The 18,975-nt window shown below is 36.9% G+C and overlaps 1 protein-coding gene across 1 annotated transcript in view; it reads right to left on the reverse strand.

The window, feature by feature from the left end:
- LOC125995117 (neutral ceramidase-like) overlaps positions 1 to 15,376 on the reverse strand; it is a 58,405-nt gene extending 43,029 nt beyond the window's left edge. Inside the window, exons 1-7 of the mRNA XM_049764670.1 lie at positions 15,245 to 15,376; positions 13,984 to 13,988; positions 11,739 to 11,914; positions 10,262 to 10,411; positions 4,444 to 4,620; positions 2,779 to 2,906; positions 1,587 to 1,664 (exon numbers count right to left, since the gene is read on the reverse strand). Of these exons, the coding sequence (XP_049620627.1) occupies positions 1,587 to 1,664; positions 2,779 to 2,906; positions 4,444 to 4,620; positions 10,262 to 10,411; positions 11,739 to 11,914; positions 13,984 to 13,988; positions 15,245 to 15,375 (845 nt within the window). The 5' untranslated portion in view covers position 15,376. The remainder of the gene's footprint in view (positions 1 to 1,586; positions 1,665 to 2,778; positions 2,907 to 4,443; positions 4,621 to 10,261; positions 10,412 to 11,738; positions 11,915 to 13,983; positions 13,989 to 15,244) is intronic.
- Positions 15,377 to 18,975: the final 3,599 nt, after the last annotated feature.

Here is an 18,975-nt window from a genome sequence, read left to right on the forward strand (position 1 = left end):
GAAGGGTTCCAGTATTATTTTCATTTTTACCATTTAGCTAATAATCTTTGAATAATTTTTGTATGCCAAGAATAGAACAAGAAATTTTCATGTGCTATATTATTTAATCTTAAAGAAATTCTTAGGAGTATTATCATTTCCATTTTCAAACAAAATAGTTATTATATATATATATATATATATATGAAACAGCAACTGATCTCAGGCTATAGGTCTAGCAAATGGCAGAACTGATATGGAAATCCAAGGCTTAAAACCTAAATATTGACATCTGAACTCTATCATACCACCATGCTCTTCTCTAAATTGTTATGGGGTCAACCTTAGTATCTAAATAGAAGATCATAATCTTCAATACTTGTTTTTATCCCTTATTGTTTTTAATTTAATACACATAAAAACTTTCACTTAGGTATTTTATTAATTCCACCTGATAGACTCCTACCAACTTTAATAAAATGCATTGTAACCATTTTTATGAATTTACTTTTTAGAGCCAGAGTGATAATACAGCAGGTAATGTTCTTGTCTTACAAGTGTTAAACCAGATTCTATTCCCAGCATCTCAGAGCAATGCATGAGAAATTCCTGACACAGTCAGGAGTTCCTTCTGACCATTGCTGTGTATGATCCAGAAACAAAAAAAATATTTTTGCATTTTCATAAACAGAAAATATGTGAAACAGCTATTGTGCAACTTGACCAAAGTCATATTACCACCATAATAGAAATTCCAAAGGTAAAATCTTGATATAAAAATAACTGATCTAGGGGGCCGGGAAGGTGGCGCTAGAGGTAAGGTGTCTGCCTTACAAGCGCTAGCGTAGGACGGACCACGGTTCGATCCCCCGGCGTCCCATATGGTCTCCCCAAGCCAGGGGCGATTTCTGAGCTCATAGCCAGGAGTAACCCCTGAGCGTCAAATGGGTGTGGCCCAAAAACCAAAAAAAAAAAAAAAATAACTGATCTTGGGGCCGGTGAGGTGGCGCTAGAGGTAAAGTGTCTGCCTTGCAAGCACTAGCCAAGGAAGGACCACGGTTAAATTCCCCCGGTGTCACATATGGTCCCCCCAAGCCAGGGGCAATTTCTGAGCGCTTAGCCAGGAGTAACCCCTGAGCATCAAACGGGTGTGGCCAACAAACAAACAAACAATAAAACAATAACTGATCTTTAAAACATGTGCCAGACAGTGCCAGGCTCCAAATCCAGATAAGCCATGAGATTCTTAGAATACTTCCCATGATTGGATCCGAGGTATGTCTACACTCTTAACAACTCACCTATTGTCAGCCTCTGCTGCCAGTCTTCTCCTTCTTAATTAAGGGAATTCATTAAAGCAATTAAAGAAAATTACACAGAATTTTTTGGTAATGGAAATAACCTAGCTACAATAGTGTTAATGTTTATTTAATGTCAATATACAAAGTTACTGCACCTCCACCAAGTGTTATGTCACTATTGTTATGTTATTCCTAGTCTGCCTCTTCCTTTCCTTCCACCCTCAACCACTTGATAATCTCTGATCTACAAAGTTCAAGGATAAGCTATTATTACTGTTAGAAAAAAAATTTTAATAAATACAGTACCTTAAAATGCCCAAGTCATTTCCATTCAAATCTACCATTTTCAAGACCACCATTTCCTTGTCTACATCAGAAGAATATCTGGTCAGAAGGAGGAAAAAAAGAAAATTAGTCAGTTAGAACCATGTGTGAACCTCCTAAATATAATAGAAGTCGACAAAAAATACATTTATCTTTTTAAATTTCTATCCCTATCCTATTCAATGAAATGTCTTTAAAAACAGCATGAAATACGTAAAATCAAGAGTTTCAATGGCCTGCAATTTAAAGCATTCTTATACATCCTTTCAAAAGAAATTAGATTCTGTTATCTAAAAATCAAGTTCTTTAAAAGCTTCAAAAGTAGCAAAAAAAAAAAACTACAAATATCAAATGGTCAATTTGAATTGAAGTTATTATTTTATACTGCTACAGTAACCAAGTACTTCTTTTCTGTTACAACCTAGTCCATTGCTTAAGATTAAAATAATAATATTAAACTAATGATCTCGCTTTTTATTTTATTCAATATGCTAGTTTTATTTCTTGCTATTTGTTTCCAGAGTTTTGTTCTTTTATCTCCTCTCTTGCTATATCCTCTTAAACTAATATGATTTCTCTGAATAGCATAGCTATTTTTTATTTCTCAGATACATTTTGCACTTATTTTTTTCCTCAATTTTACAAAGGAAGAAACTGTAAGTTAATAATAACTTAAGGTCACATAACTGTGATGAGAGAAAATTTAGATGAAGCCATAGCAGTGTCGATTCCAAAACTCAGAGTCTTCACATTCTTGCCCTGATTCCCACCAGCCAACAAAGTGGGAAAACCAATGCCCAGATGAAGCTTCTACCTTCAACTTCTATTTCTGCTTGTTTTAATGTTATTCTTTTTGTTTGTTTGTTCTTTGGGCCACACTCACAGTGCTCAGGGATTACTTCTTGTTCTGCACTGAGAAATCACTCCTGGCAGGCTCAGGGGACCATGTAGGATGCCAGGGACCAAACCCAGGTCTATTGTAGGTCAGCTGTGTGCAGGGCAAATGCCCTACCGCTGTGATATCACTTCAGCCTTTTGTTTTGACTTTAAGTTCTTACCAATTTTTCACCTTTATCTTTTTCTAGAGTTCCACCATTTTTCTCAGGTAACAGATTTTCTTGTTGCTTTTAAAATAAAACACATCATAGCTTTTTTTTAATAATTTCCCGCTTACCTTGCTCTCTCGGACTCTGGATTCCAAAGGTAAGAAGTAGGGCTTCGATTGATCTGGGTACCATTCACGTTTCCTTTATTGATAAAGATTTTGCCCGGTTTCATATTTTTGTGTGCTATATCGATGCTCTGTAGATTAAAGCAATAGTTCAAAATGAAATAATCTCCAGGGGATAATGACTTTGTCAATATAAATAGGAGAGACTGTGATCAATTTCCTTTGTGTCCAATCTGTTCACACACACACACACAGAAGAGGAAAGCTAGAGAATTATCACAATGGCAGTCATTTCCAGAGGTTAAGAAAAAAAAATCATCACTGATGAGAGAAAAGAAATTCTGTGTGTATGAAAGAAACTTAATTCAATAAGTTGGAGGACTTTGTCTCTTGGGGCCATGGGTCAGGTACTATCTTCCATTTTAAATGACCAAAGATCACTTAGCGTGATGGGAGGTGTGATGGAAACAGCTGGATCTATGGGGTTGGTGTTCCCATAGATCCAGCTGTTTCCATCACACCTCCCATTTTTTCAAACTTTGTGAAGCAGAGAGATTAGAACGTTTTCCTAACAGCATACATCTACCTAAATGCATATGTATTTTATAGAAACAAACATTCACAAAACAAATCACATTCTTCCTATGTTTTATACACTGTCACTGTCATGATATAGTTTTGTTTTTAATACTTATATTTATTTTTAATACTTTGGGTTTTTTTTTAGATTAAATTCTTTTTTTTTTAATGCATAATTTTTTTTTATTTAAACACCTTGATTACATACATGATTGTGTTTGGGTTTCAGTCATAAAAGGAACACCACCCATCACCAGTGCAACATTCCCATCACCCAAGTCCCAAATCTCCCTCCTCCCCACCCAACCCCCGCCTGTACCCTAAACAGGCTCTACATTTCCCTCATACATTCTCAATATTAGGACAGTTCAAAATGTAGTTATTTCTCTAACTAAATTCTGTCAAAGTGTGCTTTATACTATCATTTAGAAATGAGCAACTGGAATTTGAAACATATTCTTATAAAAATACTGAAAACTGAATTTTTGAATGTATGAGAATAATTTTGGAGAAAAGTAGAGAGAAAGTAATTCTGAAAGAAAAAGGAATGGAGAAAGTACTAGCAAGAATCCTCTGCACTTATCCAATATGATGAAATATAGGACAAAAATGAGTAAAATCTACCATAGCCAGGAATGGGAAAGAGTTAATGCATTTGAAGGGTTCATGCGGGTCTTGAAAGTCTGGAGAAATGAGGGTGTGTGTTCATAAATTATATGCTTTTGTATGATTTTAAACAAACAAAAGAAACACTAGGAGAAGTAAAATTGCCTATAATAACTTAAAGTTCTTTGATGGGTTTACTTGATGACCTGGTATAGAGAATAGACCATGTCATACCCAATAATTTATGAGAGTGATCTACAAAGTGGTTTGTTTCTTTAGCTGTGCTTACTACCACCAGAGAAGCCTCTTCTTCCATCCCATTGGTAACTCAAACCCACCCACCCTTCTCAAGATCAGGAACCACTAATGTGGAAAGGAAAAGGCAAGTAAGTTCTAAAGCTGTGCTCAGACCAAAATCCTTCAGAGAATTCACATCCTCCTGAACTGCTCCAAAAGTTAGCTTTCTTTGAGGTTATTGCCTACCTTCACAATGCCAGAGACCATGTACTCAAATGTTCGATTGCTGAATCCTTGACTGGAGATGACAAAGACAGTATACTGAAAATATCCTCCAGGACCTGAATGCGTGTGAGTACCACTCAGGATCACATTGTCTCTTCTGTACAGGGAGCCATATTTACTCTTTAGTCTGTTCAGGACCTTCAGACAAGAAAAAGAAAAATATAGAATTAGAAAGAAAATTACATAGGCGCTTAGTATGAGACTAAGCTTTGATGAGTCCAAATACTGATTCATATTCGTATCATCCCTGTCAAGTGGGATTTTACTTTATGATTCAGTGTATCACTATAGTAACAGCAATTGTAATATCCAACATTACAGACATTTTTTCTCTGTGCAAATACAATGTTGATATATATATGTGTGTGTATATGCTTTAGATATAACAATTCCAAGAGATAAATGGTTTTATATGTGTATATATACGGATAGACACATATATGTATATATACATTATATATACACACATATATATAAATTCAAATATATAAATTTAGATTTAGATGAGGACACTAAAGTACACAAAAAGCTAAATAATTTATCTAATAAATAGCAGAGTCCATGCTCCAGTTCTAAGCAGGTACATCTTCAGTATTCATTCAGCGCAAAGTATTAGTATGGAAGTACTGTTTTAAGGACTAGGAATATATGATGTTTCTTTTTAAATGAGGAAGAGAGGTCATAAATTTACATGTATACATGTGAAAATGTATCTTCAGGGGAAATAAAGACACTGAGGCTCTCTTTCATCTTTTGAGTGGAAGTCAGATAACCAGAGGAACTGCCATCGCTGGACAACAGCCATGTAAAGAATGACAACTCCAGCTGTCCCTAGATTCTTTGACTAGTATGGCATTGACTGTTCTTCACCCAATAGCCTTTCCCACAGCTATGTCTTGATTGTTCATTATCCTTGGCTCTGTAGAATGTCCTCCCTACTAAGCTCTAATAAAGTTTGGGTGCCCTGACCAGCTTGTTGCTACTGGTTCAATTGGCTCTACTGGTCCAGTTCAGCTGGCAAGGCTGGTCTCGTTTGCTGCTTCCACCACTACACAATATGAAATTCACCGAGTGCTTTCTTTGTTACTGGAAATCATTATGTACAAATTCTTGAAGATCTAAGCTAGCAGCATAGTAATTTGTATTAAAAGGATACCTATAAATGTCATTTTATACATGTAGATAAGTGTATCTATTGTTTGGTAAGGAAAAAAAGGCATGGGAGGGTTTTTTTTAATGTTTTTTAATGTCTATTAAGATTTAATTTTAAGCGCTGAGATTTCCAATATTGCTACTAGCAGGGTTTTATTCAGAAACCTTTCTAACACCACAGCCTCCATCAGGGTGTTAGATTCCTTCCACCATGTCTCAATGTCATCCTCCTCTATCATCCACTGTCACTATCCTCCCTACAGTGATATGCTTAAAAACCAGTTTTTAAATCCCTTAAAAACCAGTTCTCCACCCACATGTCCAAGAACAAGTGAGAGGATAAATAAACAACAGTACATCTACACAATGAAATACTACACAGCTGTCTGAACACATAGCCAGGAGTAACCCCTGAGTGTCACTAGGTGTGGTCAAAAAACAAAAAACAAAATTTAAAATTATGGGCTGGAGTGATAGCACAATGATAGGGCATTTGCCTTGCATGCAGCTGACCTACAACAGACAAGGGTTTGATACCCGGCATCCCATACGGTCCTCAAAGCCTCCCAGTAGTGATTTCTAAGTACAGAGTTAGGAATAACCTCTGAGCACCTCCAGGTATGGCCCAAAAGTCAATGATTATTAATAATAACAGTTATTATTAATATCATAATTAATCATTAAATAATTTATTATAATAAATTAATAACAATTTCTGTTTTTCTTGCACTTGAGTGATTTTTGTTTTTTAATGTTACATATAACACATATGAAGAAGATCATTCTGTGTCTGTCCCTCTCCTCAAAGTAAATATACTGACAAACTCAGTATAATTGATTTATTCAACCACTCATTGAGTAATTGGTCAATTGTTGACTGTAAAGGATAGTTGAGATCTAAAGGATAGTAGCTAAGGTGTGGAAGAACTCAATATTGTCATTTAAAGAATTTTATTGATTGATTTTATTGTAGTTTACAATAGTGTTGATTGTGGTTTCTCATGCCCGTAATTCTAATACCACATCCAAGAAAGTAGTTTTAGTGAAGAAAGATTTTCCCAAAGAGGCTGGCTTTCCTCAAGGCTTTGAATGTAGAATTTAGGCTGGTCCTACCATCTCAGGACTGAAATGTCCTGAGCTCAAGGAATAGACAGTGCAAAGGTCTTCTTTATTGCCCTATTGCTCAAAATGAAGATTCAACATACACTGACTAATTACTGTTCTAGGAAGCCAGTTTCTCAGATTCTTACAAAATCATCCTAAACTTCAATCTCTGATATAAAGTCAAATATAGAGGTAGGTCATCTGGGAAAAAGAAATTTAAAATTTAATTATCTAATAACAAAGCCTATAAATAATCATCATAAATGGCATGTTTCCTATTCCTACAGTAGGAAAAATTTTAATTGAGACATTACATTAATATATAAAGTTTAGTTCTTTGCCTTCAGTTTTTACCTGTTTGCTTTTAATGACACTCTGGCAACAATGAGGAAAAAGAGAGTAGGAAACCATCTATTTTTCTGCTGTGTCTCATTGCCTAGAAGTCTTCCTTAACATTCATTTAATGCTAAAAATTTCATCAATCCTAAAATGAAAACTGAGAATTTACCAGAAACTAAGTGTCATACATAAGCCAAACAATCATTCACACATACTTATTTTTTATAATTTCCTTGGTTTAACTAAATGGGCCCATTTTAAGGACTTTGCACTGGAGGCAGACTAGATCTCAAAGTAAATATATGAAGAGACACAGCACCTATAAAACAACACATTAAATCTTCCCCTTCACACTTCAAACTTGCCAGCTTATATTTTGACTCTCCTTTTTTTTTTTTTTTTTTTTGCTAAAAACTCCACCATTCCCTCAATCACAACTATCTCTGACTCATCAGAAAAACAGTGTAATGCAGTGTTAATGAATGTGGGTCCTGGCACCTAGATGCCTGTCCGACTCTGCATACTGCTTCTTGTTCAAGTTAATTGACTCTGCAAGTCAGTTTCCCAATTGTCCAATTACAAAGCAGTAACTCCCTCATTTAATTGTTTGGAGGATTAAATTAATTAAAAAATATAGGTAAAGCAGTTGGAGGATTAAAATGGTATAGATGAAGCATTTAGAGCACTCCCTGGTTCATCATGAGAATATGTCCGCAGCAAGCTTTTATGTCCATTCATTCCCTAACTTGTTAGTATTGAATTTGATAATGAGAAAACCAACCTCTTGCTACCAGGGAGTCTCAATGCAGTGCTACCCCATTTGTTTAAGATTCTCATGCCAGCCTCATGGGATGTTGGGTAAATTACCAAATTAAGATAAAATTTGTTTCTGCCACTGAAATTACCAAGAGTTGGGGTAGAGATATTAGGGATGGGAAGAAAGACTAAAAGTACCATTAAGACTGGTGAAGTAGTACTAAAAGTACCATTAAGACTTCATCAGAGTTGAAAATAAATTGGCATACCAGAAGCACAAAAATTAACACTATTGTAAACTATGTTTATAATATGTTACAATGTTACATGGTATGTGTATATTATATGTTATATGTACATAATATATGTTATGTTTGTATACTATGTTATAATAAAAATTAAAATATAAAACAAATAAAAATATTTTACCACCCTGAATTACCTTTCTAGCTCTTAACTTTTCAATACATCATGAAGCTCATGTATTTAATCTTTTTTATTTAAAGTGCCTACTGTTTCCTCAACAGATCTTCACTATTAGACCTTATATTAATAGAAATAATCTGTTCATTTGTGGTATAGTCTTAAATTCTTATCAGTTGTTTATCTTAAATATTATCGAATAATCATCCTGAGGCAAAATTGTGTTTGCATCACTTCTCCACTTCACTTTTGAGAATTCCCTATTACCTGCCAAACTATACTCAACTTGGCATTCCAGGACCTCCAAAATTATGAAAGTACAACTATCCTAGTTGATACATATTGGACATACATCTTCAGTTAGGTGCCTAGATATGTTCTAATAGAACTAATTACTGTCCCTTCAAAAAAATACCTTTCGGGCCTGGAGAGATAGCACAGTGGCGTTTGCCTTGCAAGCAGCCGATCCAGGACCAAAGGTGGTTGGTTCGAATCCCGGTGTCCCATATGGTCCCCCGTGCCTGCCAGGAGCTATTTCTGAGCAGACAGCCAGAGTAACCCTGAGCACCACCGGGTGTGACCCAAAAACAAAACAAAAAATAAAACTTTCTTATTTTCTTATTCTTCCCTGATATCTCTGTGTTCATACTATCCTCTTCATCTTTGTGTTAGTCTCAAAACTTTTAACCATTCAATGCTGTGAATGGGACTCACGTAGTTTCCTTACACAGCTGATGCCCTGGATATAATTTAGGTACATCAATAAAACAAACAAAAAAGCAAAACAGACAATAAATAAACCTTTAAATACTGCTCATTGAAATGGAGGTTGATAAAATCTAACAGAACAAGTCTAAAGACAAAATTAGATTCTTAATGATAAAGATAATGTAATATACACAGGTATTGTTTTATGAGGATACATACCTCAAATATATACCAGTTAATATGTTAATGCAATAGTACTTCACTTCTAAAAATTGATGAAAATTCTACCATTTAAGTATCACTTTTGCTTTGAAATTTTTCTTTCATTGTTATATTTAAATTCTCATTAAGTTCCATGAATAAATTCTCATATAACAACTTAAAGGGAGAATTAGTGGTTACTTGGTATTTTCTACACTTTCACCAACAGGGATTAAATAAGAGCATGTATATAAATACCTTCTGAAAGCTTTCAGAAAACCAGCCCTAATAATGACATGAAAGGGGGCCGGAGTGGTCGTGAGGCAAAAGGTAAGGCATCTGCCTTGCACACACTATTCTATGACAAACCATGGTTTGTTCCCCTGGTATCCCATATGGTCCCCCAAGCTGGGAGCGATTTCTGAGTGCATAGCCAGGAATAACCTCTGAGTGTCACCGGGTGTGGCTGAAAAAAAGATAATGCCATTATAGGGGCCAGAGTGGTGGTGCAAGCGGTAGGGCATTTGCCTTGTACTCACTAACCTAGGACTGACTACGGTTCGATTCCCTGGCGTCCCATATGGTCCCCCAAGCCAGGAGTGATTTCTGAGCACATAGCCAGGAGTAGCCCCTGAGCATCACTGGGTGGGACACCCCCAAATAATTAAAATTTAAATTAAAAAACAATAATGCTATGAAATATCAACTGAGTTCAAAGCAAATTTTGACCAAGAGGACTTGAGTGAGGATATAGACTGGAGAAGTAAGACAAAGGCTAAGGCACTTGCCTCTAATTCTGCTTCAAGGTGGGGTACCACCATGGATGATCCCCCAACAGAGAGCCAGATGTGACTCTTGAGCACCACTGAGTATACCCTAGGCCCCCCAAAAGTGAAAATTAAACCTCTTTTATAATTTTCTGTTGGACTATTAAGCTAATTTATTATGTGGACAGTAGGAAAAAATTACTATATGAAAAATCAAGAAGTTAGTTATTGTCACATAATTTTAATGATGACATTTATTTCATTTATTTTGTGATGTTGATTTGTTGTTTAATAAATCTTAATGTAGTAAAGGTGCCTTAATCACTGACCTCAAGCCTGAGTCGTTGGGAAACCATCCCTATTTCGATGGAGACGAACACGGTCCGATTGGACCCATCAGGCTCTGCCATGATGAAAGCACGACTGTACAGTCTGGTGAGGAGGCCTCGAGCATTCTGGTCAGATCTGGCATAACCCATCTGAAAAGGAACAAGAAGCCACTTTATCTCACGAGCTTGCTGCCAATAATTAGGCAAGACCACATAAGACAAATACTTAAGACAAAGAAAACATAACATTGTCATTCTAAATGAGATGATTTAAGTGTTTCAAGAATAACCCCAACATTAGAAAATTAATTTTACTGTTCTGTGTAGAAAAATCTAAAGGGAAATAGTGTTCAGTTTAGCAAAGCTCTTCACTGGTCTACTAATGAGTAAGAACCTGGTGTGACTTGAGAATTTCATCCCCACTCTTGAAAGCTTTTAAAGCTTTCTTCTTTTTAACAATTTTGTCACTGTATATCTCACAGGGATTCGATGGAAGAATTTATTTATTTATTTTTAAATATCTTTATCTAAGCACCATGATCACAAACATGTTTGTAGTTGGGTTTTAGTTATTAAAAAAAAAAAACGCCCCCTTCACCAGTGCAACATTCCCACCACCAATGCCCTCTATTCGAAGTAGAACCTTTTTTCCTGCTTGTCTGAATCGCTACACAAGAAAATAGTTTTCTTAACACCATCCCGTATTTTCCAGGAACAACCTGAAGACTGCAGTTTCCTTCACTGTTTAATGCATCACTTTTTCCCCCTGAGAAAAGTGGCTTCTTTAAATAGTTAACTTTACTGAAGGTGACTCACCCTGGCTTTCATTCTGGTTTAACCAGAGTTGTTTGGAAAATTAACATCCTCAATCCAGAGATTTTCTGACTTATTTTTTAGAAAAAAAATACTTGCATACCAACAATCAACTAGATAAAGATATATGTGTTTGCTTGTAGCATTGGTTACCTCCCAATAGTCCTAACTGTTCTCCTGATGGTTCCTTATTATCTGACATGGGCCTGCTTCCATCATTTATGGTACCTGCCTCTCCCCTGGAAAATTAAAGTTTGCTAACCTTATCACTTCTTAAAAGTAGCCAATTGCATTTACAAAGGTGCTATAGTTGAACAAAAGTTTCTCCTCTTCCTAATATTTTGGTGTTATAGCATTAGAAGACACTGATGTCAATATAAAAACCAAAAGATGGTGTAATCATCAAAAATAAAGAAAAGGTGTAAAATAATAAATGATAATGAGGAGATAGATAAAGCAGCTTGAGTGATTGTTTTGCACGCAGCCAACCCGGTTTCAATCCTGCACATACAAAATATTCCCTGAGTTCTGATAGGATTGATTCCCTGAGTTTGGAGAAGATTGATTCTTTGAGCATAGGTCCAGGAGTAAGCCCTGAGTACTACTAGGTGTGGTCCAAAATTCAAAGAAACAAACAATCATGAGAAGCTCATAATTTACCTACCAAATTGATATCAGCTACCTGTCCTGTACAGTCAGCTCGCCCAACACCAATATGGTAGCCACTGAAATTCTGAAAGAGAGGAGGTTTTGGGGCGGTGGTCACTGGAGTTTGGGTGCTTGAACGTTTAGTGGTTGTGCTGGTTGTGGAGCTCACAGTAGTGGAAGGAGTTTGTGTGGCTGGAATATAAAAAGTATAAAAATATAAGTATAAGGAGAATAAGAAGAATAAGGTATGTAAGAAACAACATTTTGTGGCCTGAGCAGTGGCGCAGAGGTAGGACATTTGCCTTGCACGTGGCTGACCTAGGACGGATAGCTGTTCGATTCCCTGGCATCCCATATGGTCCCCCAAGCCAGGAGCGTTTTCTGAGTGCATAGCCAGGAGTAACCCCTGAGTGTCACAGGGTGTGGCCCAAACCCCACCCCTAAAAAAGAATTTGGCCAACTAATTTGGGATTTTTTTTTTTTTTTTTTTGGTTTTTGGGTCACACCCGGCAGTGCTCAGGGGTTACTCCTGGCTCTACACTCAGAAATCACTCCTGCAGGCTCGAGGGACCAAAGGGGATGCTGGGATTCATGGCCAACTAATTTGTTACCATTAATTAGAACAGGTAAAACTAGTCTGCATTTCGCCTCCCCCAGGAATTTATTGTGTATTATAATAGTAAATAGAATTTTTTTTATTTTAAACTGCAGATATATCATCCTAGCAATCAAGGTCTCTGTCAAAAGTTTAGATTTTCATCACCACTCTCTGTAGTGAACATAATTTTCTTTTATGTATTCTGGCCCTTTGACTCCAGTTGAAGAGGATATAGTTTTCTTTCACAAAGCCTCCTAAATCCACCTTCTGGGGATTTTTCCTACCATCATCTCTTCATCTAGAAACTTCCCCCTGTTCTTCTTCACCAACAAATATCTAAAAGCCTCCTCAAATTTAGTTCATTTTCCTCAAACCCATACTTAGCTCAGTCCCTTATCTCCAGTATGTCTTCTTAGCCGACTATACCCTGCTCTAATTTTCCTTTATCTTCCAAAAAGTTTGTATTGTAACCAAGAGCATTATCTACTTTATGACATTGTTCTATCTTATTTTAAAGATATCATGTCATAATGTGTAAATTTATATGCACATAAATATACACACAAGGATATACATGCCACCATCAAAGGAGACAAAAAGTCAAAACAAACAAAAAAAACACAAGTACTAGAAACAAATACTTTGTGCTTGAAACTGACTCTACAACTCACTAGCTGAGAAATGATATAACCTGTCTCATCCACATTTTCTCCTCTGTAAAATTGAAGTAATAAATTTTGGAGCTATTTTAAATAATAATATGTCAATATAGAGTTAAAAAATAACTAAAATGGTTTTGATATTTTTTTACAAACTTTAGAATATCAAGTTATATGTCAAAATATAGAACATCAAAATAAACATTGTTTATGTTTCCACCTATGCACAACAAGAAGTTGTTATTGATAGGCCAACACAGCAAAGATCAGTGACACAAGATTTAGTGGTTAGAAAGTTCTTTAGGTAAAATGTTAACATGTAGCATCCTTTTACTACTTCAGGTTTAGTAGCTGAAAATAACACACCAAAAACAAAGAAAAACGTTTCCTTCATTTTACATATGAGATACTGGAAATCTAGAAAAGTTACTCAACCAACATTTCATGGTGAACAAACTACTTCTTCTACTTCAGACTCGATGCTTCTTCTACAATATTCTGAATAAAGTTAGATCATGCTTTCTCATCCCTGTGTCTTTTTTTGGTGACAAGACACTAATATTTCAAGGAAGAAAACAGACATGCTTAACCTTGCTTCATGGGTTTCAATGACCGGGGTTCAAACCAAAGCCAAACATAATCAGAGACAAGAGCAAGTTCTTTTCAAGATTCTGACTCTGTTTTGTTTCCAATAAAATAATCCTAATGTCACAACTACCTATGTATAAATTTTATGTGAATCAAGTGAGAACATTATCTAGATTCCTGACTACAGAGTTGAAACAAACCATTCCCTAAATAAAGCAACTTTTACCATGAAAAAAGTTATTTCAATCATTAATTTCCCTGAATCTGTCTTCAAATCCATTCATTTTAAGAGCAGAAACTAAACAAGTTCTACATATTCCTTCATTTGTAGAAATCTAAGACCCTGATCTGCTCACTACTAACACACGAGGAAAAGGAATGCAGAACACAGGGGCCCTGCTTGAGAGTACACAGACAAGGCCTAAAGGCCTCTGAAGCAAAAACCAATGTGAAAATTTTGTCTCTGGGACCAGTGATGGGGTACACTACATGACCATCTGAGCACCACAAGGTATAGCCCTGGAGTCCCCTGGCCAGCACTGGTGGGGATCACTGGTGTGATCTCTAACCACTCAGAAATTGAGCAGTGTCCCATCCCTAGCCTTAACATTAAACTATCCTGCCTGAGTGGTGAGAACTGTCAAGTATGGCCCCAGTGTCTCAGAAAAGCCAATGCTTTCTCTAGACTAATTTAATCCCATTGTTTTCCTTCTCTACACATTGGGAGGGGGTGTCCCTAGGACCCTAGCAGCTATTCCCTGTGTTATTTGGCTTATCCATGAATGGTCTAGTTTTAAGGCCAAAGGTGCAGTGCTGCTTGGGCCCTGTAGTACAAGAGACCACCAGAATTATCCAGGCACACTCAGGGGCCACTAGAGTCACACCCAGCCGTGCTTGGGGACTCACAGGTTATACTCAGTGATGGCCAAGAGTCCATGTGGTGCTGGAGATAGAACTTGGGTCAGGCATTTGTCCTAATCCATGTACTAAATCCCTAGACCTATCTCTACAGATTTTAACAGATATGCAACTTAACACCAAAGTTCAGACTCCATCACAGACTCATCATAGATGGGATCACAGACTCTATCATAGATTGGCTATAAATGTTGCCTAGAAAAAAAGTAATTTTTTTCAACATTGAAATAAAGGAAGAGTCTGGGGATGGTATTTTATACCCCTTTTGCCCCTAGGAGAATATGATACCAAAATAAGAGAAAAAGAAGTTCAAGCATCTTAATGGACCTGAATAATTGTGTGTGTGTCTCTCTTTCTGTGTGTGTGTGTGTTTGTGTGTGTGTGTGTGTGTGTGTGTGTGTGTGTGTGTGTGTGTGTGTGTGTAGGAACTCAGAGGTTCCTGGGATTATTCCTGGTTGTGCACAGGAGTAGCTCTTGAAAATGCTCATGGAACCATATGTGGTGCAAGGACCTGGAAGTAACTTGATTAGAACTATGAAAAAGTATAAGACAAATAAGTGCTTGTTAGGCTATGTGGAGGCAAAGGTAAACCTAATAAAAATTGATTTTTAAAAATATAGAAATGGCAATTCAAGAAAAGGTTAAACAAACACCTTGAACTTTAGTATACTTTGAACTTTCATACTATCAGCATTATCAGGAAACACTCTCTTGTCCCAGTAATTAAGTAGTAATAGCATATGATAGTCGCCATGACACTTGCCTTTATGATTTTCAATGGTTCCACTGGTTATAAACAAGAGGCTGAGAAGAGCCACAGTGATTGCTGTCATCATCACGAGGACAATAATTAGGAATGTTTCCAGTACAGAAAAAGTGCGCTTGGCCATATCACCTGAGGAAAAACAGAGATGGAGAAATAAATAATTAAAGGTGTTAAAAAATACAGAATCATAAATTTAAATGTGTGTGTTTTAAACGGCTAAGGGTTAAGACATCTTAACATTAACATTAACATCTTAACATATTTCAGATAAATATAAACCAGGGTCAGCAAATCCAAATCCACACATACTAGTCACTATTTCTATACCTCAAGCCCATGGAAAGAAAGATCAATAGCACTTTTGAAAAACTCAGATGGTTTTTTTCTCAGCTGAGTTCAACCTGGTAGTGACCATTCATCATGTGACCCCTAAGCAAAAAATACATTTCATTCCTTGACTATATCACAGTTACTTTTATTTATGATGTTTTTATAGGTCTATACAAGGTCTAGGTTGGATTATTTCTGTCAGCAGAATAAGTGGTGTGCCCACATCTTTCTATTCTTCTGAGAAAGCTAACTAAATTTAAGTCTATGCTCCAACAAAATTATTTTGTTTACATGTTGGAGAAAATTATTAACTTTGGTTTTAAATACCATATTCTGAGCTGGATGGATAGCTCAAAAAACTACACCATATTCTTTGCATCTTGAAACCCTGACTTTGGCTCCCAGTACCACAGGTTCCATCCAGGCACTGTCAAGTGCAATTTCTTTTCTTTTCTTTTCTTTTCTTTTCTTTTTTTCTTCCGGTTTTTGGGTCACACCCAGCAGCACTCAGGGGTTATTCCTGGCCCTACGCTCAAAAATCGCTCTTGGCAGGCTCAGGGGATCATATGGGATGCCGAGATTTCAACCATAGTCCTTCTGGATGCAAGGCAAATAAATGCCTTACCTCCATGCCATCTCTCCGGCCCCCCAAGTGCAATTTCTGAGCATTGGCAAAGTAGTTGCCCTACACCCAATTAGGTTATGGCCACCCGAAAACAAGAAAGTTGGAACAAAACTAAAGATCCTCCATATTTTAACTTTTTATTTCTTTTTTGTTTTGTTTTTGGATCATTCCCAGCAATATTCGGTGGTTGCTCCTGGCTCTAATTTCAGGAATCATTCCTGGTTGTGTTCAGGTAATGATATGGAATACCAGAGATTGAACCCATGTCTTGCAAGGCACATGCCTTAACTGCTATACTATCACTCCAGCCTCTCCATGTTCTAACTTTTAATAATATCTTGTGTTTAAACAGTAACTTGTTAGAATACATACTGTTTTACCCAAAACAAATACTTTCCCCAACCCCATCAGTCATTTTCACTCACCCCTCTTTACATGTAAAAGGACCAACTAGATTGGATTAGTTTGAGAGTTTTGTCACTCTCTACCCTTCCCCCACCAGATTTGGATTGAGCTGGTTAATAAAAAGAGGTTAGTTTGGTGGGCTCCAGATAATATTGGAAGCCATCCCATCTTTATGCTTTTCTACCATATGAATGTCTCAGTTTATTAATATACATGGCAATCCAGCTCCAGACCCTTTCTCCTGGGGTTAGATTACAGAAGTGCTTCTCAATTATTTTCTGTCATGCCCCGCTAGGAAGAAGAAAACATTTTTCGCACCCCCCGCAGAGACATAAACACGGGGTTTAGCTTGTTATGACAGTGTTTGCTGAGGTCAAACGCGCCCCCTTTAAGGAGCCTCGCAGCCCTCTTGGGGACGCACCCCGCTATTTGAGAAGCACTGGATTACAGGAAGTGAGCCTTTATATCTGGTACCCAATGCATTGTCCCAGGGGTTACCCCCCAGGGTGAAATGTTAATAATCTCTGTTGGATGATTGTCACCTATGTCTTATCTTTTGGCCAACAGGTATTCAAGATTTTTTATGAGCCCAACCTTCATCTTGAGAATCAGCAAAATGTTTTATAATTTTCTATATGTCAAAAAGTCCTTGACTTTCTATATTCCTGCTCTCACAGTTATGGGTGTCCCTAAAAGTATAATGATAAACAATGGTTCAGCATATATGTCTGAAAAATTAAAACATTTTTTCAACAATGGTCTATTAAACACTCTATTGGCACCCTTTATAAAGCTATAAAGAAAGAGCCAAAGCTTCACTAAAGGGGACAAAGCGCTTTCATGCGGCTGACCCAGGAAAGACCTGGATTTGATTCCTATGTCTGATATGGTCCCCAAGCCAGGAGCGATATCTGAGCTCATAGCCAGGAGTAACCCCTGAGTGTTACAGGATGTGGCCAAAAAACCAAAAAAAAAAAAAAAAAAAAAAAAAGTTTCACTGAAAGCTTGCTTGTAAAAAAAAGTTTCACTGAAAGCTTGCTTGTAAAAAAAAGAAGAGGGGGAGGGTGATATATAAAGCCTTTCTAATTTGGGGGGAGATGTTTGGGCCACACCCCCACACCCAGTGCTCAGGGGTTACTCCTGGCTCTGCTCTCAGAAATTGCTCCTTGCAGGCTCTAGGGACCCTCCTTCGGTAGTCTCTGTGCAAGACAAATGCCTTACTGCTGTGCTATCACTCCTGCCCCCAACTCTATTTTGTTGTTGTTGTTCAAGACAGGAAAAAAAATTCTGCAGTGGAAAGAATACTGGCAAAAGGCTAGTAATTAAATTCAGATTGATCATTTATTTGGTTTAAGGATGAAAAAGGAGAGAGCTGGGGAAAGACTTTGTTTTGGGTAAAACAGAATATAATCTAACAGTACCTGATGAGTATAAAAAACTGCACTTTTTGCTATCATTAAAGAGAGTTTATATGAGGCCAGATTTTTAGCAAGCCTAGTACTCAAGAATATATAAGAAACTAAACTGTGGTATAGTTACACAATGAAATACTATGCAGCTCCTAGGAAATATGAAGTTATGAAATTCTCTTATTTTTTATTCGCAATTTTTGTGGCAATCGAACTGAGTTGCCCATTTAGAAAAAAAAAAAGCTGTCATTTGTCTAAAGAATCTGGTTATAAATATGTAACTTCTAATTTTCTTTCCAAATGTTTTATACATGGATGTATATGGAGAGTATTATGCTAAACAAAATGAATCTGAGGAAAGATAGACATAGAATGATTACACTCATTTTTGGGATATTAAAAAAAAGGTTGGGGCCGGAGAGATAGCATGGAGGTAAGGCGTTTGCCTCTCATGAAGAAGGTCGGTGGTTCAAATTCTGCCATCCCATATGGTCCCCTGAGCTTGCCAGGAGCGATTTCTGAGCATAGAGCTAGGAGTAACCCCTGAGCACTGCCGGGTGTGACCCAAAAACAAAACAAAAAAATAAAAAAAGGTTGTCTGGGATTAGTATTAGAATTGATCCAAGTTCAATTCCTAGTATTCCATATGGTCCTTCTACTTACCAAAAGTGATCCTTGAGTGCAGAACAGACAGTTCAATGTTAGAACCTGAGAACACTGCAATGCTGTCAGCTCTGCTGACTATAAGGCCTCAGGACTTCACCTAGCAATGCTCACGGGGGCATATGGTGCTGTGGATTGAACCAGGATCAGATGCATTGAATGCATGCACCTTAATTTCTGTACTATCTCCATAGCCCTAGAATCCATTATTTTAATCATGCTTCAGGAAGCCAGAGCAGTGAAATGGAATTGGAATCCCAGTGCTTATACCTAAATAGTGACATTAAGCTAA

This window comes from Suncus etruscus, chromosome 17, assembly GCF_024139225.1.
Source record: "Suncus etruscus isolate mSunEtr1 chromosome 17, mSunEtr1.pri.cur, whole genome shotgun sequence".
Taxonomy (NCBI): Eukaryota; Metazoa; Chordata; class Mammalia; order Eulipotyphla; family Soricidae; genus Suncus; species Suncus etruscus.